The sequence below is a fragment of the Penicilliopsis zonata genome (genome assembly GCF_001890105.1).
Source record: "Penicilliopsis zonata CBS 506.65 unplaced genomic scaffold ASPZOscaffold_29, whole genome shotgun sequence".
NCBI lineage: Eukaryota > Fungi > Ascomycota > Eurotiomycetes > Eurotiales > Aspergillaceae > Penicilliopsis > Penicilliopsis zonata.
Window position 1 is genome coordinate 23,740 of NW_019208935.1, and position 23,704 is coordinate 47,443.

Consider the following 23,704-nt stretch of genomic DNA (forward strand, 5'->3'; position numbering starts at 1 on the left):
ATCCTTACATAACCCTAGGTTAACAACCTTCACATAACCCTAGGGCTATTAACCCTAGGGTTAGACATCAAGCCAATTTGGTTCGCCCCAACGACACCAACATATTCCACAAGCGTCTTGAGAACCGCCCACCACCAGCCCAGGCCCATGAATCCAATCACCCGGTTCAACAAAACCAACCGCCGGGCGTAGTAATTCGCTTCACGATCCCGCTCCTCCTGGCTAATCTCCCCCCGCCAGACTCGATCCATCTGCAGCGCGTGCTGTGCCGCCTGCTCGGACGCTTTCCCCAGGTGCGAGCGGAAGCCGGTAAAGGCATCGCCAACCAGCACCAACCGGCCGTCAAAGAAGCTGGGCGTCGTGCATTGGGCCTCGCCGACCTTGGTCACAAACACCCGCGGCGTGAGTGAGACAACCTCCGCTAAAGGCGCCGTCATCTGCGGCACGTACCGCGCCAGCTGTGCCTGCCACACAGCCGGGTTGACCAGGCCCTGCGGCACGGTATTGCCGTGCATCTTGCCGTGGATATCGGTGAATATCTCGGCCATCTCGGCGGAGTTCTCCTGCACGGGAAAATACCAGACCCAGTTGAGCAGGCGTTTGCCGGGCTCTGTGTGGCCGCCCTCAGTCGGGATCAGATAGCTGATGAAATAAGTCCCCCTCAAGAGAGTAAAGTTCAGCCGGTTCAAGAAATAGTCCACCGTCTGTGCGGAGAGCAGCTTCTCCGGCACCGTCCCCCGCCAGCCGATATAGCCCGCGTACTCCTTGCGAGTGGGCACCTGGAGCAGCTGGCGCACGGTGGAATGCACCCCATCGGCGGCGAGGACCAGCGCCGCGCCGGCCTCACCCACATCCCCCGTCTGGACATCCACAAAATCCACATAGACAAGACCCTTGGCGCGGTTGTAGCGCACGCCCGTCACTTTCTTCCCCGCTCGGTAGTCAACAGGGCCATCGCCCGCACGGGGGGACGGCGGCATGGGCACCGCCGCAGAAGCCAGTCCGTCGAAATTGGCGCGCAGGATCAGGTACAGACAGCCCCAATTGCTCATGTTGTGCGCCCAGTGCGTGTTGGCCACCCGGAGGCGATGGCGCCAGGCGGCGCTCATGTACTCGGTGGGAATCGCAGCTGGGCGACCTGTCGCGTCGTACCGGTCCAGCAGAGCGACCACGCTGGGTCCGATCGAGATGCCAGATTCGTGGCTATGCCGGTCTTTCGATGGGTCTTGTTCAAGCACCGTTACATGGCTGCCTTGACGCTTCAACTGCAGCCCTTGCAGCAGTCCTGCGACTGAGCCGCCAATCTGGAGTCATTTAGTATACTCCATTTTGGGGGAGCTATATCTGTAGGATACACACGATAATGACAGATTCCGGAACCATCTGGTGTGTCAGGGTTGGTTTAGGGTTAGGGTTAGGGTTTAGGGTTTAGGGTTGGGAGTCAAAGGCAGTAGTCGGCGGAGAAAAATACTCACAACGACAATTGGGACAGACCACGCATGTTGATATGCAGATACAGAGTATAGCCCTCCAGGATGCATTGCAGGGTTTGGGTTCTCACATGGCCGACAGGTCCTGCAGAATAAACCCTCCGATGCTCAGAGATAGGCTAGATATTACCCCTTCTGGCCAGCTCGGGGTCCGGACCTCCGAATTACCTTATTCGCTCAATGAAGCCTCCTTTGGGTATCATTGTAGGTAGCCACTCCACAGGAATTGGAATTGCACCAGAACAATAGAGCATGACATTGCAGGATTGGAAGGGCTACAGATGATCAATTACCGGCAGTTAGTAATAGTCTGAATGAGCTTCAATACACATTGAGCAAGTCCTGCAGCAATTGCTTAAGCTCGTCTATCTTTTGCTGCAGCTGTCGAGCCTGTTTCTGCATTGTTCCATATAAGAAATGCTCGTTCATCAGCTTGCAGATCGATCCTGACCCATTGGAACTTGTGCCATTGATTGTGCCGCCTTCCTTGACCAGTGGCTCCTCTTCATACCCGCAGTTCTTTGACCCAGCCAGAATGCGAATGTCACTCGGTAGTTCCAAGGCGGCCTCGGCCAAGCCCAACGAGCCCAACAGAACCGCAACGGCTCTATGAGCTCGCGTCGCCGTCTCTCTGCTGGGAGAGTCCACGCAGACGCAGGTCGGTTGAAGCTGGACCAGCCGCAGGCCCCTATACATGTTGGCCTCCTCGCGGAATGCTTCTAGCGAGGAATCTCGCCTGTGGGTTCGCGCAGCGCACTGCACCTGCTCCGCTAGTTCAGTCAGCGCGACGTGAAGGTCGTCGAAGATTGTCGAGTAGATCCGCGTCAGCATCAGATAGCAGGAGAGTATGAGCAGCATCGTTGGTATATCGCAGGAGAGAGGCGTTTGGAGATTCCCTAGCTCTGGTACTGGCTGTTGGTCGTCGCCATCTGGATTACAATTGTTGTGGCCCTGGGCCGCCGCCGAAGCCAGTTGGTGGAAGCGTTGGGAGAGAAATAGAGCATCTCCAATGGGGTAGTTGTCGAGTTTGTGACCGTTGTGACTCTCGCCATCTTGTAGCGGCGGGGATGCCGAGAATTGTGAGATCTGCGTCTCGTAATGGGACATCTTGGCGAGCAAGCCAGTCAGAGTGTTGAAGTGATCCTTCAGCTGCGGCGTGGCCATATTCTCTTTCGTATCAGACATCGCCAGCCCGATCTCATCATTGACCAAGCCGTCGCCGCGCTGAGCGAAAGGTAGCAAGACCCTGTCCCACTCGGCAGACAGCACCGAGCTCACCATATACTCGTCCACCACACTCCCCGTCGTCGCGTTCAGACCATCGTCGGAATCGGGCAGCAGGGGAGGAAACGCTTGTAGATCCGGTTGCTCCATGTCTGACCCGGTTTCATACCAGGGAAAGGAATCAATGGCCATTGACTCCGCATCTGCGAACGTCCCCTGGTCCGAGTTGGCAAAGGGCCGTGGCGGAACCACACAATCCAAGGAGCATGAGAAAGAAGATGGACAAGTCGAAGAGGAAGGGGATAATGAGGATGCCGCATGCAGCGCAAAAGTCCCCATGCCCGGCAATGGGGGCTGGGTCAAGCACTCTCGTTCGACGCGCCTCAACTTGCGCGGTTCAGCCTCCTGCTGGCCGTCATCCCCTCCACCACCAGGCAGTCTGGTCCGGCCGGTCTTCAATCGCTGAGTGTATTTGCAAGATCCCTGGAGTTTTGCCTTTGCACAGCGCTGGCACGCGCTGGTCGGGTCACCAGCTATAGAAGGCACACAGCGCAGCTTGTGGGCTCGGCAGCGCTCACAGGATGCGCGCAGACTCGGATTGGTGTCGCTCATTTTCAAATGCAGTTGGTTGGGATGGGATTTCGATGGAGAGTCTAGATAGAGCTGTCGTGGACCTAGTGACGGTTGTTTTAAATAGCTGTCAAGTCAAGGCGGGGACGGGAAGATAATAGGATTGATCAATGAAGAGTCAACCGTGGGTAGACACAAGGCTACAGAGCAGATTTCTATCATGTATGCTTGACTCTGGAGATTTCATTGGTACGGTGGCAAGACGCAGGGATTAAGCATGGTATAGTGCCAGCATATAGTTCCTTTTTCTTAGTTCATGCATCACCAGGTTATTAGGTCATGTATATTACCCAAATTTACCAGTATTAAAGCAAGTAACTTATTATTCTCTATAAATCCATCTCTAATTTAAAAACCCTAATGCACATCCTATCTTTGATGTAATAGTGAATAAGGAATAATAAGATAATAATCCTTTCATTCATTTAAACGGCTGAAGACTACCTTTAATATCTAGGCCATACACTATGTGGAAAGGTTTCAAGAAGAGAATTATTTTATATACTTAACCTCCATGTTCTGCATGTCAATTTACTTAGATCATATCATCTATATAACTAATATTACTCTTGCAGAGTTGGCTCTGCACTCAGGCAGGCACTGGCTTATATGTCTTTAATTCCTGGTGGATCAGCAATGGAAGAAAGATATACTGGGAGTCAGAAAGAGGTTAACTACACATAGCTAGTGTTCTATCCTCTTTTGCCGGCATTTATCTGCATTGTAACCGTCCGGAAATATGTGGTATAGTGGGTATATTCTTAATCCGGTATAGCCCTGCAATTGTATTGCCTTTTCTGAAAGTTTATTCAGAGTAGCGAGGGCAACTAATAGTTCTCGATCAAGCCGGAGCTCACCACTCTAGTGGCACATCACCTAATCCCAGTTTCAACACATGTTTGCTGCTCTTCGTGGCAATAGCAGCAGATGAAGACACTATCTAGGCACTTGCATACATCGAACCCCGGTACTTGTAAAGCTAATCTAAGTTGCTAGGTGGAAATTAAGGCTCAGTCTAAGCCTCCCGCTGTCAGCCGCGGGATTTGAGGAATGGGCCACAGCCCCTTTGAGACTCACTGCCGGTGGCGACGGTAACATAACCGGAAGCGAGTATTGCATGTATTGCGAATACGCTTGCTGGATATGACTAGCGATGCCTTAGCGTCCTAGGAATATGTAGGCCAAGCAGATAACGGAGTAACAGCCACTAAGTACAGAGCTGATATCTATCCAATTTGCCATATCTCCATTGGTGGGTTTATGAAATGACTTTCTAACAGTCTGATATAAACCTAGATGAATTATATTCTTCTTGATTCCCATTATATATATGCTATGATCTTCTCTACTGCCAAGGTGAAACTATCTGAAAGAGATTAAGAATAATCAGCAGCAGATGATAGTGAGAGTGGAAGATACTTTAATTTAAGTAAGGTCTGTGCAGATATTTTCCCCCGGGAGCGCCCACAAACTAAGGATGATAGTTTGGTCTTGGCAAGGAGAAGAAGCACTTATATCCAGTAACTACTCTAGACCTTGTACTAGGCAATCAAATAGAATCCCTGATACTGTATCCTACGCTGAGTGATTTGAAATCCGGAATACGGAAAACAAAGCTTTTCTTAGGTCCTACAGAGCGAGCATCTAGGATTATATTAGCCTAGACTATCAAGGATACCTGAATTCATCACGCCGAAAAAATATCAGTTCTTACCTTGAATAATCTGCTCAGCTTTCTTCAGGAAAGTTCCAGCCCTGGATAGCTTCATTTTTATAGAATTATAGGATACACATAATACCCCGAGATATCGCTGATTTCCTTTTATAATTCTTGAACTCTTATTACAAAGGATGAAATAGCTAGGGTTTACATATATCAACCCATATCTAATACTGTCAGGATTCTGCAGATAGGGGCCGTACCCCTCTTTGTGGCGAAATCCTATGGGCTAGTGGTACATGGATCTTTCTCCGCAGTTACCCACTAGACACTGTATTATTTACTGCACTGGAGTTCTGTAGAGCTTTCTGCTGAAGACAATGCTACGCAGTGATTAGATATTAAGCAGCATGACATATATAATGTGGATTCGAAGTTATTAATAGACAATTTGAAGTTATGATAGACAATTTGAAGTTATGATAGACAATTGGAAGTTATGATAGACAATTTGAAGTTATTGATAGACACAATTAGACAAGCAGAGTAGAAATAGCATTCTGCATGGCGATTGTCGATCTCAAATGTGACCTGCCGTCTTGGCATGAAGCCACGCCCCATATCTGTAGAACAAGACTGGGGCAGGAAGAAAGGCCAGGGCGAGGAAAGCCAGCAAGGTGTTTCCCCATCCATATCCTAGTGTCTGATACATGGCAGGCCCGGCCAACGGCAAAAAGGTGCTGCAGATGAACCGCAAGACGTTGTTGGCCGCCAGCGCCGAGGCAGATGCCCCAGACCCGAACAGGTCGATCAGATAGAGTTGCGCCGGCATCTGGCAAGGTGAGAAAGGAAGACAACGAATACTGACAATGGAAACATACCATGACGAAGAAAGATCCAAAGCCGATGACTGTGGTGCCGATAATCGGCACGATCCAGTGCACCTTGTAGTAGGTGGTCCAGCCATAGATCAACAGGCCAGCCGCCACACAGGGGCAGAAATAGATCATCGGCAGCAACCGGTACTCCGGGCGATGTTGATCGCTACCGGCGGCTTTCTTGCGGGCAGCTGTCATCCTATCGCCCAGAGGTTTAGCAATAAACATGCAGCTGACCAGCGACACTCCCAGCCCCAAGTAGACCAGTCCCGATGTCGCGGTGGAGAAGCCGTACTGCGTTTCAAAGACATCGGTAAAGGTGGTGAAGAGGAGGTACATCAGACCAAAGATCAGGGCCATGTAGATGGAGATGATCAATAGGATGGGAGAGCGGAACAGCAGTGTTGTAGGACGCACCAGAGCCAGCAGCAGCGCTTGCTGTAGGGGGCGGTGATCGGCCATCTTGGACTGCAGGGTAGATTTACCGGTCTCTACCCGAAGACGGGCTGCCTTCCTCTCCAGCAAGACCTTGGGATGGGTTTCTCGCATCACCACCAGAGCTGCAATGCCCACTGCGCCGCCGAGGATGGCGAGAAGCCAGAAGGTCCATCGCCAGCCAAGGCCTGCGGCGACGAAGCCACCAATAACCGGACCCAGGACCTACCATTAATGTCAGCAAGCAAAGGAAAGTTTAGGGTTTAGGTTTAGGGTTTAGGGTTTAGGGTTGGAGTACCGGCCCAGCCATGGGACCCAAGCTGTACAGCGACATGGCCAGGGCGCGTTGCTGGATGCCAGTGACGTCGGCGATAGTCCCCCCGCCGAGAGCCATTGGGGTGCCTCCAGCACAGCCGGAGAGGAAGCGACAGATCATAAAGGTGACCAGGTTGCGACTGAGGGCATTGCCGACCACAAACGCCACGAAGAAGAGATTGGCGAGGTGGTAGATGGGGACCCGGCCAAAGACCTCACTGAGGGAGGAGACCAACATGGGGCCCATGGCCAGGCCCAGGACGTAGAGGGTGACAGCCAGGGTGGCCACGGTGGAGGAGGAACAATGGAAAGTACTGAGCACTTGGTTGATGCCGGGGGCGCACATGGTTGGGGCCATGTTCCTGGTTCATTAGTATTCATAAGGCAAGAGATAGGCCATTGAAAGAATACAGACTCACATCACAAGAGAGATCAGGGCCACCATTATCACATGGGCCCATCGCTTGCCAGCAGGCCAGTTGTGAGGATTCTGCGCATCTTCAGGGCCATCCCAGTCGACAATATCTTCTACACCTGGAGCAGAGACGGCCTCGTTGTCTTTAGCCATGAGATAGTATACGTTTTGGTGTTGAGTTGATGTGTTAATGTATTGATATATTAATATATTCATGTATTAATGTATTATTGTATTAATAGTGTACTGCAGTACAGTAATATATATTATAATTATGATCATACCACTACTGTAAGAATAACATAATGGTATCTCCGAGCTTTCACCATATTCGTATATGCGTCTATTGATGTCTGTCCATGTCTATTCATTGTCGGATCAAAGCGCATATCCGACAACCGCGTATATACGAACGGCTCCGGGCGGCCCCTCTTCTTCCACCACGCAACAACCTCAACTTGCACGCTGCCCGGCCTTTCCAATCGCCATGTCTGCCTCTAGTATTTCCATGTCGCAGGAGCCGAATCCTTCCCTCTCCAAGCCCCGTCGCAAGCGGGATAAACTGCAATATTCCTGCAACGCATGTCGCCAGCGCAAATCCCGCTGCGACCGGCTCCAGCCTGCGTGTTCCGGGTGTCTCCATCGCGGCCTCGCCTGTGTCTATTCGGTCTCGCGGCCGCCTGGATCCTCGCCGGCGCCCGTGGTCTACGACCGCCTCGTCCATCTGGAGGGCCTCGTCAAGGCATTGATGGCCGACGGGGGGGTCCGCGCCCCCAATTCCACCGCCAGCAGTGCGCGACCAGAGTCTGCCAGTGAGAATGAGGCCCTCGACACCCAGTCCGAGTGCGGCAGCATGCAGATCACCGAGTCCGAGCTGCGCTATGTCGCCGGCGAGCACTGGGCGGTCATCCTGGATAGTATCGCCGACCTCAAGGCGCACTGCGACCGCGAGGAGCAGCTGGGTCTGGTCGAGACGCCCCCGGATCCCAGCGACAATGAAGCCGCCCATGTCCGCCATGCCCTGCTGCTGTATGGCTGCCACCGGGCGGCGTCGCGCGCCGAGATCATTGCGGCGCTGCCGCCCAAAGTTGCCGTCGACCGCTACATTTCTCGGTATTTCAACTATCTCGACCTTGTCGCCTCGGCTGCCGTCCATGGGCCCAGCTTTATCCGAGAGGTGAGCACAGCGTAGCTTGGACGAGCAAGAAACATTCACTGACTGTCATGGCCAGTACGAAGCCTTCTGGGCCGATCCCAGCCGGCCTTCCATCCTCTGGGTCGGGCTGCTCTTCAGCATGATCTGTCTGGCGGTGATGGCCTCGGACGGCCCCGAAGCCGAGCAGAAATCGCTGCAGATCGACCTGTACCGCGAGAAGATCGTGCAGTGTCTGGTCATGGGCGAGTACACCAAGCCCGGCCCGTATGTGCTGGAGACGGTCGTGCACTACCTGTACATCGAGTTCGGCATCAACCCGGACGCAGACCGCAACATCTGGTTCCTGCTGGGCCTCGAGGTCAACCTGGCCATGCGGATGGGCCTGCACCGCGACCCGGGCCACTTCCCGCGCATCTCCATCCTCGAGGCCGAGATGCGCCGCCGGCTGTGGGCCACGGTCTTGACCAGCGACATCCTCCTCTCCAGCCAGATGGGCATGCCACGCATGATCTGCGACTGGAAGTGCGACACGGGCGAGCCGCGCAACCTCAACGATACAGATCTCGGCCCCGATCTCACCCAGCTGCCCCCTGCCCGCCCGGAGACCGAGCACACCACGGCGCTGGGCATCATCGCCCGCCGCCGGATGATCGTCGCCCTGGGCGCCATCGCCGACCTGGTCGACTCCGTCAAGGCCGTCAGCTACGCGGAGATCATGCAGACAGACAGGAAGCTGCACGACGCCGTCGCCAGGATCCCGCCGCCCCTGCGCATCAAGCCGCTGGCGGCCAGCGTCACCGATCCGCCGCAGGTCATTCTCTCCCGCCTCTTTCTGGGCCATCTCCTCTACAAGGGCCAGATCATGCTGCACCGCCGCTATCTGGATATGCCGTGCACCACCACCACCGGCGATCCCGAAGACCCCTTTGTCTACTCGCGCACGGCCTGTCTCGACGCCTCCCTGGGCACTCTGCACATCCAGCAGATCCTCGACGAGGAGACTTGTCCGGGTGGTCGACTGCACGAACTGCGCTGGCGCATCACCTCCAGCATGACGCACCTGTTTCTGACCGCGACGATGGTGCTCTGCTCGCTGCTGCATCGGGGCCAGCCGCTGGGCGACCGCACCGAAGAGGTGCTGGCTGCCTTACGGCGTGCCCGCACCATCTGGATGCGCCGCAGCAGCTCCTCTCGTGAGGCCAAACGCGCGACGGAAATCGTCAGCTTCACTCTGGCCCGCACGGAAGACGAGCCTGTTGCAGCATCTACAGAGATGGACTATACGGGCTACGCATGGTCGCAGCCAATCGGTGCAAATGAAGGTGTGTTCATTCCTTGTTTTCTGCGAATCTTCTGACCTGGTACAAGGCTTCTCCCCCATGATGAACGACTGGTTACAGATGCAGTGGTTGGGACAAGATACATTGTTCCCGGGTTGATGTTATTCTTTAGTCCTTGAAATTTCCATGTATATTTCTCGACAGCTTTAAAATGAACTATTTGTTATTATTAAATATTGTTTATTAGTTTAATATAATATATATGAACTTTTCCTGTACTATATTATAAAAACCGGAAGATATTCTATTATAACTTGCAAGAATATCTACACCTTTGGGTGCAGTGGTTAGATGTATGCTATAGAAATTATATTAGCTATCATATATCTATCTTCATTAAATGATGGTCCTTTATAATATCAGTTATCTAGTATCTTAATATGAGCCCGTAACCCTTGCTACGCTCAGGGGCCCAAATGAGCAAATCTAATACTACTTAGGACCTACAGCCCTTTATAGTTAATTATTTTTTTTAGCATCTTTATATGCCTTTTTGCTAACTATATATCTTTATAATAATCTTATGTTTCTACTCCTATAAATAATTAGATATAGTAAGTGGCTTATATAGGTAAGCTAGAAGAGGTTACTTTTCAATCTTAAAGATATTCACCTTTACACTCTTACCTAATTTTCTTATCTATTTATTAAGTATTAATTGAATGACTTTGCCTTTTTGAATAGCTTTTATTTATTATAGCTTTTAGCTATTGAATAACTTAATTATCTTTATTTTTTAGGCCTTATAATATTTATAGTATATTATATAGGTTTAATAATAGTTGATTTCTTTATTATAAGGTTTGCTGCTAAGGAGCAGTCATATAAGGTAGAACTCTTCTTCAAGTTCTTATAAAGCTAGAGGCATGTAGTGATAATCTTACTATTAAATAGAACATACTATTTATAAATACTATTATATTACCTCTTTTATGTACTATACTTACTTATCCTTATATTTATAAAGAAAAAAGAAATTTTATAAAGTTAATTATATTATAAGTAGTATTAAGAAGTCTTTGGATTCCAGAAGTGATATCTAAAAATATTATAGAATATTAGTAAAATAAATAGAAAAGGAAAGTAAAGAGAAAAGAGCTATACTATTAATGAATTGAGGCATTATTAGCCTTAATTTTAAGTAGAGTCTGCTTATTTTTAATAGAGCAAAATATAAAGGTATATTAATAAATAAAAGAGCATCTTTTGAAATCCAATAATTTCTCTATATGACCTTCAGCAGGTGCAACGAAGGCGATTCTTGGGCATATTAACAATAGGAATTGACGCAGGAATCGACGCAGGAATCCCCTGAATTAATAGGAATTATTAATTAATTCCTTTAACCTATGATATTCACTCATCTAAAGGCTCCTAAAGCTCTTGGTGCGTCTTATTCTACAGTCCTTTATTATACTTGATCAACATATTACTATTGTAGAGCTAAGTAAATTAACAGAATCCAGAAGTATCTATTGCAACAATCTTCCCTGGCTCCACGATTGACCCATTGATGGGAAAATTGAAGCCCCCCCCCGTGGCCACATAGAAAGTGTGTGTATCGCCTGGCACCCGCCCAAACACCCCCGTAACCCCCCCGGCAACCGTCATCTGGTCCGACTGGCCTGCGACAGTGAGATACTCGCCGTCCGGCCGGATGGCCACCACACGACTGTCGGCGTTGGTCATCGCCCAGACCGTGTCTGCCGTGCCGCCGCCGCCGCCGCCAAAGGCGAACTTGTCGAGGAAGATCGAGCGCACCGTGGTGATCAGCTCGCCGCGCGCCCCCGGGGCAGCGAAGCCGTCGACGGTGACGGGGATGCGCGAGAAGGTGGCCGCAAAGGCGTTGCTCCAGTACAGATAGCCGTGGTGCAGTTTGATGTTGCTGATGCCGACGGGCGCCGGAGCCCAGCTCGGGGAGTCCATGAGGGGATCCTGCAAAGCGAGCTCGTACGTCTTGGATTGCAGGTCAACCTGCCAGACGAGTCCCATAGAGGCGTCTGCCACCAGCACGTTTGTCGGCGAGATCATGTCCATGCTGGTCATGAACCCGCCCGATGACAGACGCACCATCTCCCGCGCCTGCGCCGGGTGGTGTGGCGAGCGCAGGTCCAGCTCCCAGACGCCAAAGGTGCCCGGTACAGCGGTCGCGTAGGCCGAGGTATTACCGCCTAAGATGGTGAAGACGTCGGGCGAGGTCTCGATGATGCTGGTCAGCGTGTTGATCTCGGTGAAGTGCTGGAGGAGGGTGACTGTCGGGCTGTCGGTGTCCACCCCCGTGAGATAGTAGACAAAGGCATCCGGGAAGGCCGTCACAGCCAGGAGATCCCCGTTGGCGCGGGCATAGATGCCCTCCAGGTAGGTGGGAAAGGTAGGGAACTTGTATACCTCGCGCACAGGCAGGGGGAGAGACGGTTGACATGAGGCCTGGGGGCGACAGGAGGCCTGGGGGAGGCCGACAACCGACAAGAGGAGAGAGACGAAGCCTAGAGAGAGCCACATTGTCAGACGCTGGAGTCCTGAATGGAGTTGGAGATAAAGTATGTGTATTTAATGGCACAACCCTCCGACTGCCTGTTTAGGCTCCGAATGGATTCCTCCGAATTCTCCTTTGGGCAAGCCCTAAAAAGACTAAAACAGATCGATCACTTGCTCTTTTCTCCTAATACCACAGGCATCTCATTTTTTCCAATTCACGATGAAGGCTATCTTCTACCTCCTCGCATATGTGACCGGCTGGAGCTGGAGCGGCTTGCAGAATAATCAGGTCGTCTTGCCTGGTGGTCAAACCTGCCAGAATACAGCGACCTCCCGACACTGCTGGGGCGAGTATAGTATCGAGACCAACTACTACACCACGGCGCCCAGCACCGGACATACCGTCGAGGTGTGGCTGTCCGTCCAAGAGGGTATGTGCAGCCAGGATGGCTACCGGCGACCCTGTATGACCTTCAACGGCACGATGCCGGGCCCAACCATCACCGCCAACTGGGGCGACGAGCTGGTCGTCCACGTCACCAACAATCTCCAGTCCAACGGCACGTCGGTCCACTGGCATGGCATTCGGCAGCAACACAACGTCCAGAACGACGGCGTGCCGGGCGTCACACAGTGCCCCATTGCTCCCGGGGATACCTTCACCTACCGCTTCCAGGCCACGCAGTACGGCACCAGCTGGTACCACAGCCACTTCTCGCTGCAATACGCCGAAGGGCTGTTTGGGCCGCTCGTCATCCATGGGCCAGCGACGGCGGACTACGACGAGGATCTGGGCACGCTCTTCCTGCAGGACTGGTCGCACACCACCTCCTACCGGGACTGGACGGCCAAGGCCAAGTACGGCATCACCAAACCGCAGCAGAACCTGCTGATCAACGGCACCAACACGTTTGACTGTCCAGCGAGGGAGAACAATGAGCCTATAGACAGCCACTGCGTCGGGGGCGGGCGCAAGTTCGAGGCCGTCTTCGAGGCCGGGAAGCGATACCGACTGCGACTGATCAACGTCGCCGTGGACAGTCAGTTCCAGTTCAGCATTGACGGCCATAATCTCACCGTCATTGCCAATGACTTTGTGCCGCTTCACCCGTACGAGACGGCCAGCGTGTTGATCAACGTCGCCCAGCGGTACGATGTCATTGTCGAGGCCAACGCTGTCCCGGGCGACTACTGGCTGCGTGCGGGCTGGGTCAAGGCCTGCATCGGGGTGGCCAACGACCACCCGGACGATTCCACGGGCATCATCCGGTATAATGCAGATAGCCAGGCCACGCCGATGAGTATCAGCCGTGTGAAGCCCCCTGTTGCCTGTCTGGATGAACCCTTTGACCAACTGGTGCCATATGTGCCTCTCGACGTCACCAACATCACCGGCACCACCGTCGAAGACATCAACGTACTGTTAACAGGGGCGTCCTTTTTCCAATGGACCATCAACAGCAGCTCCTTCATGCTGGACTGGGAGCATCCAACCCTGATGCGCATTTCCAACGGCGAGAACAGTTTTCCACCGCAGTTCAATGTGGTCAACGTTGATGTATGCTGTTTTCCTTGAGTAACCCACACCTCGTTTCCTTGAGCTAACAATATAGAAACAATCCCTCAACCCTAAAACCAACGAATGGGCGGTCCTCGTCATCGAGAACAAAGCCGTCGCTCTTCTCGGCAGCATCGCCCATCCAATCCACCTACACGGCCACGACTTTTGGCTCCTCGCCCAGTCGCCGACAACCTGGGACGGCACAACCGCCGGCTGGCAGACGGTCAACCCGCCACGACGCGACACGGCCGTTTTACCGGCCTTTGGCCACCTGGTCGTCGCCTTCCAGCTGGATAACCCGGGCGCCTGGCTGGTGCACTGCCATATCGCATGGCACGCGGGGCAGGGGCTGGCGCTGCAGTTTGTCGAGAACCAGGGGGATATCGCCTTCAGCACGGTAGAGCGCCAGCAGTTTGATGAAACCTGCCACAAGTGGGATGCCTGGTGGGCAACAGCGCCTTTTCCACAGGAAGATTCGGGGATTTAATTCCCAATTTTCATTATACGTTGGGTTGGGTTGGGTTGGCTTAGGGTTAGGGTTTGGGGTTTGGGGTTTGGGGTTTAGGGTTAGGGTTTATGACTGGATTTAGGGTTTATGACTGGACAACAAACCCTAATGACAACTCAAGAATAGCCAAGAATGAAGAATGACAAGAATGAAGAATGATCAAGGCAATGGAACCCCAAAACACTCCACCTCCGCAACGGTCCTCGCCTCGTTCACCGTCGGTTGACCCAGGATGTACATGGTCTGCAAGGCGCGATACTTCCCCCCAACCTGGACGATCAAGCGGGTGTTCTGCGTGCCCCCCGTGCCAATGCCCGACTCCTCAATAAAGAACGGCTCTCCGTCGTCCGCGTGGCCGTACGCCCAGATGTACGCCAGCTGCGCCCGCCCGGTCTCGTTGTTGGAGACAATGACGGGCGCCGCGAGCCCGCCTTCGATCGTCGCGTTGAAGCCCGGGCCCCAGATCTTGCCGCCGGTAATAGGCTCAACAACGCGGACGCCGCCTTCGAGCAGGGAGATGGCTTTGAGGGGCGTGCTGAGATTGACAGTCGCACTGAACAGGTAGCTCGAGGTCAACGCGGTTGGTGCCATGTTTCTGGAGGCTGAGTGGCCAATATAGGGTAATAATGTGTTCAGGTAGCTTTAGAAGCTTTCAATAATACAGATAAATATATACTTCATACTCAACTGCGTATTAATAGGATGTTCGGAGGTTTAGAAGCTGCCGGCCGTAAATGCGCGAATCTCCGAACCTGCAGGCATCGGAAATGTTCGGTATAAAAGCACTATTCCCACAACAATAGCCTATTCAATGGCAAGTAGATCACCATGAAACCCCCCCAATTGACGCCGACAGCGCTCGCTGCAGCTACTAAAACATCGAGATTCTCCGCTTCTGTCTTGCTGCAGCGTTACCATCCGGCCAGCAGGACCACCATTCCAGATCTTCCCCTCTCCTTGCCACGCCCTCGGCTTCCATCGTCTGCACCTTTCCATACCTCCATCGCCATGTCTTCGATGTCCGCCACCAACGGCCACAATGAGGCCTGCTGCAACATTCCTCCGGTCGTAGCCGATGGATACGTGCCCAAGGGCGCGTACGAACAGCTCGGTGGCCTCAAAACATGTCAGTTTTTTGTTCTTCTTGTTATAAGTAACCCCTTAACCCCCGGTAACCCCAACAGACGTGACTGGCGATGCCGGCGCCACCAGAGGCATCATCTCTATCTTTGATATCTTCGGCTACTTCGACCAGACGCTCCAGGGCGCCGACATCCTCGCGGCGGGCGATGGCCACAGCCGGCAGTACAAGCTCTTCATGCCAGATTGGTTCAAGGGGAATCCCTGCCCGGTGGAGTGGTGAGCGTCTTGTTTCTTCTCCCTTCTTTCCATCCCCATTGCCTCTCATCCCTGATAGGTACCCCCCCGACACCGAGGAGAAGCAAAAGAACCTCGGCGAGTGGTTTGGCCAGCACGCTCCAACCACCACCGCCGACGCGTTGCCTGACTACGTACGGGCAGTGCAGGCGGCCAATCCGGCCATTCAATCATGGGGTTTGATCGGGGTGCGTTTATTCCTTCATCCTCCTGTCATTTCCATCAACTCAAGAATGAATAGTTCTGCTGGGGCGGCAAAGTCACCGAGCTCATCACCTCCAACCCGTCCATCAACCCCTTCAGCGTCGCCGCCGCCGCTCACCCCGCCATGGTCGATCCGGCCGGCGCGCCCTCCATCACCGTGCCCTACATTCTTCTTGCCTCGCAGGAGGAACCCGCTGAGACAGTCCAAGTCTTTGAGGAGGCTCTCAAGGTGCCGCACCACGTCGAGACGTTCGGCGACCAGGTGCACGGCTGGATGGCGGCGCGGGCAGACCTCAGCGATCCCCGCGTTCGGGAGGAGTTCTTGCGCGGATATCAAACCGTGGTGAAGTTCTTCGCTGAGAATTGGCCATAAGCATATGCGGCCCTTATATTAGGAGCCTCCTCTATTATGAAGAATTCTTTACCAAACATGATACTCCATAGACAAGCTGCATAGTAGGCTAGAGTATTAAGTTAATTGACTATTGCTTCTTATATCTGCCTCTAGACAGGTACGCCACAATAGTGTTCATGGAGATCATTGTGGTTTTATACACTGATTTGAAGGTTGCTTAAATCCGCGCATAACAGGCATTATAGTATTGGTGTATCTAGACATTAAGTATAGTATATTAAACAATACATAAAACAAAGTATACAGAATTTTAATGTACATTTCAATCAAGGTTGATGTGCTCTATACTTGTCTACAATACATATTGATATACATGTAGAGCATCAAAACTTCAACAAACCCTATGCTTAGACTTGATTTTCTATCTATCGCTGAGCCAAGTGATGCTGCCACAGTGATAAAGAGAATCCAAAAGATGTAGCTTAAGAGAGGGTTGACGTAAAACATAAAGTAAGAATATAAGACGCACAACTGGGCTCTATATGCCTAGCACTAGAAATGTACCATTAGTATTAAAGAAGTGGTAAAATATCTCACTTGTCTGGCCCTACTGCTCTCTACACCCATTTGCTTTACACTCTATCTATATAGAGTTTATCCATGCTTCAATATATTTATATATATAATCCATACACACTAGACCTATGTCATGCTTAATACCATCAATATCTTATGACATTGCCGATTGAATTCCAAAAAAGAGACTGGAAGCAGTTATCGGCTCCCTCGCCTTCCTCGCTGTCACCTCGGAGGTATCATCAGTATCTTCTGCAACAAATTCTATCTGAAGATATTCGCAAGGAATAATAATAGACACGTCTTGAGGTAAGAGTCTTCCCTATAACATCAAGGGCGTTGTCCTTGTCGCCTCGCTGTTTCTGGCCAGGTTTGCTGGCGGAAGCCTTTCCCCTGTTTACAGACGCAACTAGATACATATTATATAGTATATTTCCTATTGTAAACAATTAGGGTTTTGAGAATATTAGTTAATACTGCTAATATAGGACCAGTGAAAAATCACTCTCCTAGTCTGCATATACCTCGCCTACAATAGTAATATTGGCATATATATCGCACCGTCAGTATACTCGACACACAAGCATTCACTCTATTGATCTATTAATTCTAAAATCTTACTTATAATTTAACTATGGGGTTAAACATGACCAAGGATGTAGGAACAGATAGTATCCTATATAACTAAGCTATTATTAGAATAGTGAATCATTCAAAAGATTATGATAAAGTAAGCTGTTTTAGTGATCACCCAGTACACCTAAGATAGCCCTAACCTTAAAAAATGTAATAATATAGTTATTATCTAGAATAATCTGAAAGAGCCATGACACTGGCATATAGGATTAAGAAAAGGTAAGCAAGAATTAAGTCTAAATCATCTTTTAAATAGATTATTAATTATATAAATCTAAATTATAACTATAAGTTATCTATTTCTCTACTTCTATATATCTTTCTAGTGAATTAAATATGACAAAACCTATAACTTATACCTAAATATAGATCCACGGCGCTATAATTATTATCTCTTAGTAGTAATCTTTCCTTTCAACCTATAAATTTATTCTTGGTGTACTACTTGATACCCAAATATTCTATGATGTTGGATAATGTATGCTTATTCAAGCAGATTCTAAAATAAAATCTTTAGAATAGAATCCTCTCAAACTCGGCAATGGTTTCTCCCAGAGGCTTGAATGCCTCAATGAGGGTGACCGGGGCAGTGCCATCTGCCCGTTGTACATAATGCTTGGGCACATCGTCGACGACCAGGCGCAGCAGGTCCGGGCGAGAGTAATGTCCGACGGGGTCTGCCAACGTCTTGGCCTTGTCGATCTCGTCCAGGTCGATGTCGCAGTAGACGAGGCCGTCAAAGGTTGGGTCGGAATCCGCAGTGATCTTCCTCCCATCCGGGGCAAACACCCCTGCCATGCCGCCGCCGCCGCCGCCGACGGCGAAGGACTTGCCCGTGGCGGCATGGCCCTCGGTGTTCTTCTTCAAGCCTTCTGGAGAGATGGACTGGTTCGTGACGAGGACAAAGGCGCCTCCCTCGATGGCATACATGCGGCTGGCGGTGATCTCGTTGGCCTCACTGCACACCGACCAGGGCTCTGCGCCGGTGGCCTCGCCGTTGTACGGCCACGCGGCGACATGGACCTGTTCGTTCTGGGCGTAGGTGTGATATTTCAGCAGGGGCTGCAGGTGCTCCCAGCAGTTGAGCATGCCAATCCTGCCCAGCTTCGTGTCGACCACGGTCTTCAGCGAGTCCCCCGTCGAGTCGCCAAACAGAGTGCGTTCGCAGTGGGTGGGCTTGGTCTTGCGCCTGTGCAGCAGCACATCGCCCTTGTCGTCGATCAGCACCTGGGCCAGATACAGACTGCTGGCCACCCGCTCGCTGAACCCGAGAACGACGTGGATCCTGTGCGCCGCCGCGGCCTGACGGATCCGCAGCATCTCGCGGCCATGCGCACTCATGCTGTTCTTCATGTACTTGTGCACCAGCGGGATGTTTTCACTGTAGGTGCCCCCCCACAGAAAGTTGGGATAGCCCGGAATCCATACTTCGGAGAAGGCCACCAGCAGGGCGCCGTTGTGTGCGGCTTCTTGGATGAGTTCGATGGTGCGTTGGACGCCTCCCTCCAGGTCGAACCACACCGGTTCGGCCTGGGAGGTGGCAATCTTGTATTTGCGAATAGACATGGTGAAAGATGGCCGATGGAAGTTGCACAGAAAGAAGTTGGTAATGATAAGAAGGCTTATATAGCAGGTATTTCAGATCAACCAATAAAACAGTTGACCAATCTGATAAAGATAACATTCAACCGGAGTCTCATTATCCTATCAAGCAGTCTGGGGTAATCCCCGGGTAGCCATTATCCTATCAATGGTTTACTGCAAGGTGGATTCAAGATAAGGAATAATCTCCACGGAGTATGGAGTAGGGGTTATCTATGAAGTCTTCAGTATAAAGGGAGCTGCCTGTCTCGATGCTGACTGACCGTTTATACAAACATCAGCAATCATGGCGAGCCCAAACGCGGCAAGACATCTTACAACGTTCAACGTGTTGGTATGTTGACTCCAGTTTGTTTCACACTCCGGTGCTCAATAAGGGGATAGATTATTCTTTTCGCTACCCTGGGTAGTCTTACCTACGGGTATTGTACAAGTATCATCGCGACCACACTGGGTCAGCCCAGTTTCCTGGCGTATATCGGCCTCGACACCGCGCCCAATGCGACACAGCTCATCGGGGCGATCAATGGCCTATATCAAGCCGGGGGGCTCCTTGGAACCATCCTGGTGGGTGTGCTGGGGGACTGGCTCGGCCGCAAATATGCCATCTTTTGCAGTGCTTGTCTGTGTATCCTGGGTGGTGCGCTGCAGACTGGATCTGTCCATATTGCCATGTTTATGGTGGCGAGGCTATTAACAGGCTTCAGCATTGGTATGGCATTGAATCATACATATGTATATATCATATCACATACTGACGTCTGTAGGAGCCCTGGTCACCTTGATCCCCTTGTGGCAGAGTGAGATGGCACCTCCAGAGACCCGGGGATTGTTAGTCGGACTGCATGGTCTGTTTTCTTCTTCCTTCCAATACCGCTGTCTAATGCTCAACAGGCGTGTTCATTCTCATCGGCTACACCACCGCCAGCTGGGTTGGAGTGGGATTCTACTTTGTTCACGATAACAGTGTCTCGTGGAGGGTTCCGCTTGCCCTGCAGCTCGTCTTCCCCTTGGCCCTCGCAGCAGGAGTGCTATTCCTGCCCGAATCCCCCCGTTGGCGTAGGTCCTGTTGATCCCTGCGATGGTTGCGATGGTTGCCATTTGCTAACATTACTGGTTCGTTAGTGGTGGAGAGGGGACGCAGCGAAGAGAGTCTCACCATCCTGAAGCAGATCCATGGCGAGACGTTTGCCGAACAGGAATTCAAACAAATGTCGCGACAGATCGAGCTGGAAAAGACGCTTCCCAGCTCATGGGGCTCGATCTTCACCATTCCATCCTACCGAAAAAGAGCTCTCATTGGGTTTGCCTGCATGTTCTTTGCCCAAGGCACCGGGACCCAAGTCATCAATAGTGAGTCCACCAAGGGACGTATGGATGTAGTCCTTGCAGACTGACTCCTTAGACTATGGGCCCACCCTTTACGAGTCTCTGGGCTATGGAAAAGCGCAACAGCTCATGCTCTCCGCCGGCTGGATCACCGTCGGGATCTTCGCCAATATTCTGGACGCTATACTTCTTGATAGGGTAGGGAGGAAGTGGCTCATGAGTATGTTTCTCTTTGCTTCTGTGTCTCCTGTCAATCGGCCAACTGATTCTCTGCAGCGACTGGCCTGGCACTCACCGGCCTGGCCTTATTATGTGAGGTCGTTCTCCTCGCCGTGGCAGCGGGCAGCAAAGCGGGAAGTGCAGCGGCTGTTGCGTTTCTTTACCTCCATATCTGCTTGTGAGTTGGACCATGAAGCATTGCAAATCAAGGCTTATGATGGACAGTTACGGATCAACCCTGGATGCCAGTACCTATGTGTATGCGGCGGAAATCTGGCCAACACACCTCCGGGCCCGAGGCTGTGCCATCTCCACCAGCGGCCTCTTTGTCTCGTCCCTGATTCTCTTGATTTCCGCCTCGGATGCCTTTGCAGCCATCAAATGGCGATATTACCTGGTCTTCCTGTCGATGACAGCAGTGGGCGTCTTTGTCTTTGCCTTCTTCTTCCCCGAGGTAATGTCCCCCGTTCTCTTGTGCAGATGAAGGGGCTCGCCGACTGATCATTCTTGCATTTGCAGACTCGGGGTGTCTCGCTGGAGGAAATTGCCAAACAGTTTGGAGATCAAGTGGTTGACGTGCATCTGGATGACTGCGCTTTGGATGGTGATGACTGTGAACAAGGTTATGATATTCAGGGGAAAGAATAGACAAGGTTTATTCTTTATCTATCATAATCAACCAGCCTTATCCTACTCTAGATAACAAGCCCGCGGTGATTAATCAAATTGGCTTCACCTTCCTTATCTTTTCGTATCTTCTCCGAAGTTCCAACCATTCTGCCAAGTGGACAGACAATCGGTCACTGCCTGCAATAGCCATGCAACAGCCATCATCCCGGCAGCGGGTGTCTCTAGCCTGTACAACGTGCCGGGCCAGAAGAACTCGAGTAGGTTGATGCACTCCTTCTCCACAACCCACTAAACTAAACCCTCGATGCCAGTGCGATGGGCAGCTTCCAGAGTGCGGGACCTGCCTCCGAACGGGCCGGCAATGCGAGTATGTGCATGATGCAGAACGGAGGAAGTGAGTATGGATTCGAATTGCTGGCCTGGCTGGGGCACTGATATCGCGGGAACAGGCCGCCGAGTAAACGCTACATCGAAGCCCTCCATTCACGCATAGAGTCTCTGGAACGCCAGCTGCAGCAATGCCATCAGGAGACTGTTGATGGGGTCAAGTCTTCAGCGAGAGCGTCACGGAATCCGATCAATCCTTCAGCGGGAGCGTCACAGAATCCAGTCAATCCTCCAAGGGACCCGGTCGACGATCTGACTGACATCTATGGCCGCCTCGACGTCGCCGAAGATGGCCATCTGCGTTACTTTGGGGCCTCGAGCTATTTCAACATGTTGAGACGCCCCCCATACGATGGCGACACCACTGCACGCGGCCATCTCCCTATGCTGAGTCCTTCCCCGGCCTTGTCCTCCTTCCCTGCCCCGACTCAAGTGGACATCCCCCGCGAGGTCCAAGACCATCTCCTGGACCTCTACTGGACATGGCAGAATCCCTGGCAGTATCTGGTCCACAAAGATGCGTTCTGCAGAGCCCTGGAGCAAGGCCGGCATGACGAGTACTGTACTCCACTGCTCCTCCACTCCGTGCTGGCGTTGGCAGCGCGATACTCGGACGACATCTCGCTCCGCACAGATCCGGCGGATGCCAACACGGCCGGCGATCGGCTGCAGTGGACGGCCAAATCCATCTTGCAGTCTGAAGTCGAGCATCCGACGGTGTCGACCGTGGTTTCTGTTGCCATCCTGGCCCTCCGGGAGATGTCTACGAATCGAGAAGCCATCGGGTGGACTTATATAGGTGAGGCGCCCCGTCGTGGAATCAGAAAAGGCTCCTCTCACAATGCCTGTGGTTGAATCAAGGGATCGCAGTCCGCATTGCATACAATCTCGGGCTCCATCTGGACTGCACGCCATGGCGGAATCAAAACCAAATCAGTGAAGAACAGGCGGAAATCAGAAGAATCGCTTGGTGGGGGTGTTATCTGCTAGACAAGTATATACCTTATATATCCATCTTCCCTGCCCGAGCTTCACGCTGACCACTGTGCAGGCTGTTCAACATCGGGCTTGGAAGACCGAGCATGATTAAAGAATGGGACATCACCGCCCTGAAGCCATCCCTGCTGCGAACCGTCGAGTACTGTCCGTGGCAAGTCCCTGGCAATGGGGTGAACATCGCCATCCCCGTGTCGCGCAGTATCAGTAATATGCATTACATGTGCGAGATCTTCCAGATCGTTTCCAACGCTCTGGATCAAATGTCGGCTCAAGCTTCAATTCACCTCTCTGAAGTACACTCTAACTGATGGCCTGTCTAGTTACGCCCCCAATAGTCGTCTCAGTCTCGTGGAAAAGGAGGATTTGGCCAGCAAAACCTATCTTGAACTGGAGACGCTGTACAAGAACCTGCCCAGTTTCTTGAAGCTGCCACGCTCGGCTCAGAATCCTCGCCCAGCCCATACCTATTCACTGCAGTGTGTTTCTCTCCTTCAAACCATATAGTTGCATTGACTGACACTATGATTTTCCAGTCTTCAATACCATACGGTGACGATTCTGCTCCATCGGCCATTCTTACGCAGACGACAGGAACTTTCTCCCCTGTCTGAGCTTCTTGCATCGACCGATCTCACTCATAATCAGATCTGCACCGCCTCTGCGGAGGCCATTTCCTCCATAATGAAGGCCTATCGAACCCACTACACGCTGGTGAGTCTGGCGATATCCCTCCCAACCCTGCTCACGAAGCCAACCGCTGCTTAGAGACGCATCCCCATCTCAACCGTCCACGCCGTCGGGACCGGGTCCGTCGTCCATCTCCTCGACGCCACCTCTCGAGACCCTCTCAGGAGCCCGACGGCAATCCGACTGTTGAAATTCAACATGACCTGCCTCAAGGAGATGAGTACCGCATGGACATGGGGGCTACGGGCAATTCGATCCCTCCAGATCCTAGCTGAGGGATGGGCAGTGAATGAGAAGCTGTTCCTGCACGCACCGAGGGATGATCCTAAACACTCCAGCCAGACCCAGGACAGCATTCAACAGAGTAATGAGGTGGCGCCAGGCTGGTGGGAGGGCTCTCCCGCAAATAATATCAACTGGCTACTAGATTTTGATAGCGGGCTGGATCATGAACCGGCAGACATGTTTGATTTCAATAACGGCGTTTGGGCTATATTCTCTTGATTTAGACTATTCAAGTTCTCATTCTGGGAGATATAACCCTGAGATACTTTAAGCTATACAGATTGAGAATATAAGCTACTTTTTATGAAGGATATACTATTTTGATAGT

General features: G+C 51.7%; 11 protein-coding genes across 11 annotated transcripts; 5 read left to right on the forward strand and 6 right to left on the reverse strand.

The window, feature by feature from the left end:
* Nucleotides 1-29: 29 nt before the first annotated feature.
* On the reverse strand, nt 30-1,383 carry ASPZODRAFT_2119951 (hypothetical protein; the record flags this gene model as incomplete). Its single annotated transcript, XM_022727792.1, has 2 exons — nt 30-1,304; nt 1,360-1,383. The coding sequence occupies 2 exons, from the start codon at nt 1,381-1,383 to the stop codon at nt 30-32; spliced, it is 1,299 nt and encodes a 432-aa protein (XP_022576872.1).
* Nucleotides 1,384-1,811: 428 nt separating this feature from the next.
* ASPZODRAFT_147350 (hypothetical protein) lies at nt 1,812-3,326 on the reverse strand (the record flags this gene model as incomplete). The annotated part of the gene is made up of 1 exon (XM_022725254.1): nt 1,812-3,326. The coding sequence occupies one exon, from the start codon at nt 3,324-3,326 to the stop codon at nt 1,812-1,814; it is 1,515 nt and encodes a 504-aa protein (XP_022576873.1).
* A 2,258-nt stretch (nt 3,327-5,584) lies between these two features.
* Nucleotides 5,585-7,200, reverse strand: ASPZODRAFT_155293 (hypothetical protein; the record flags this gene model as incomplete). Its single annotated transcript, XM_022726192.1, has 4 exons — nt 5,585-5,836; nt 5,886-6,542; nt 6,616-6,994; nt 7,052-7,200. 4 exons carry the CDS (start codon nt 7,198-7,200, stop codon nt 5,585-5,587), a joined length of 1,437 nt encoding a protein of 478 aa, XP_022576874.1.
* A 355-nt stretch (nt 7,201-7,555) lies between these two features.
* Nucleotides 7,556-9,642, forward strand: ASPZODRAFT_155294 (hypothetical protein; the record flags this gene model as incomplete). Its single annotated transcript, XM_022726193.1, has 3 exons — nt 7,556-8,224; nt 8,280-9,525; nt 9,572-9,642. The coding sequence occupies 3 exons, from the start codon at nt 7,556-7,558 to the stop codon at nt 9,640-9,642; spliced, it is 1,986 nt and encodes a 661-aa protein (XP_022576875.1).
* A 1,353-nt stretch (nt 9,643-10,995) lies between these two features.
* ASPZODRAFT_147353 (hypothetical protein) lies at nt 10,996-12,045 on the reverse strand (the record flags this gene model as incomplete). The annotated part of the gene is made up of 1 exon (XM_022725255.1): nt 10,996-12,045. One exon carries the CDS (start codon nt 12,043-12,045, stop codon nt 10,996-10,998), a length of 1,050 nt encoding a protein of 349 aa, XP_022576876.1.
* Nucleotides 12,046-12,241: 196 nt separating this feature from the next.
* Nucleotides 12,242-14,069, forward strand: ASPZODRAFT_147354 (hypothetical protein; the record flags this gene model as incomplete). The annotated part of the gene is made up of 2 exons (XM_022725256.1): nt 12,242-13,579; nt 13,635-14,069. 2 exons carry the CDS (start codon nt 12,242-12,244, stop codon nt 14,067-14,069), a joined length of 1,773 nt encoding a protein of 590 aa, XP_022576877.1.
* A 180-nt stretch (nt 14,070-14,249) lies between these two features.
* Nucleotides 14,250-14,681, reverse strand: ASPZODRAFT_147355 (hypothetical protein; the record flags this gene model as incomplete). The annotated part of the gene is made up of 1 exon (XM_022725257.1): nt 14,250-14,681. One exon carries the CDS (start codon nt 14,679-14,681, stop codon nt 14,250-14,252), a length of 432 nt encoding a protein of 143 aa, XP_022576878.1.
* Nucleotides 14,682-15,098: 417 nt separating this feature from the next.
* On the forward strand, nt 15,099-16,044 carry ASPZODRAFT_155298 (hypothetical protein; the record flags this gene model as incomplete). The annotated part of the gene is made up of 4 exons (XM_022726194.1): nt 15,099-15,216; nt 15,275-15,449; nt 15,508-15,655; nt 15,709-16,044. The coding sequence occupies 4 exons, from the start codon at nt 15,099-15,101 to the stop codon at nt 16,042-16,044; spliced, it is 777 nt and encodes a 258-aa protein (XP_022576879.1).
* A 1,678-nt stretch (nt 16,045-17,722) lies between these two features.
* On the reverse strand, nt 17,723-18,964 carry ASPZODRAFT_162212 (hypothetical protein; the record flags this gene model as incomplete). The annotated part of the gene is made up of 2 exons (XM_022726564.1): nt 17,821-18,964; nt 17,723-17,737 (listed from the first exon to the last, which is right to left on the reverse strand). The coding sequence occupies exons 1-2, from the start codon at nt 18,802-18,804 to the stop codon at nt 17,723-17,725; spliced, it is 999 nt and encodes a 332-aa protein (XP_022576880.1). The 5' UTR covers nt 18,805-18,964.
* Nucleotides 18,965-19,224: 260 nt separating this feature from the next.
* Nucleotides 19,225-21,036, forward strand: ASPZODRAFT_76903 (hypothetical protein; the record flags this gene model as incomplete). Its single annotated transcript, XM_022730137.1, has 8 exons — nt 19,225-19,552; nt 19,608-19,688; nt 19,735-19,899; nt 19,966-20,193; nt 20,246-20,389; nt 20,446-20,566; nt 20,614-20,842; nt 20,908-21,036. Coding segments are annotated over 8 exons (1,425 nt in total), but the record flags the coding sequence as incomplete, so codon positions are not given.
* A 170-nt stretch (nt 21,037-21,206) lies between these two features.
* ASPZODRAFT_105265 (hypothetical protein) lies at nt 21,207-23,595 on the forward strand (the record flags this gene model as incomplete). Its single annotated transcript, XM_022720894.1, has 8 exons — nt 21,207-21,275; nt 21,330-21,412; nt 21,468-22,204; nt 22,267-22,399; nt 22,457-22,666; nt 22,725-22,880; nt 22,938-23,115; nt 23,170-23,595. 8 exons carry the CDS (start codon nt 21,207-21,209, stop codon nt 23,593-23,595), a joined length of 1,992 nt encoding a protein of 663 aa, XP_022576882.1.
* Between the last annotated feature and the right edge of the window lie 109 nt (nt 23,596-23,704).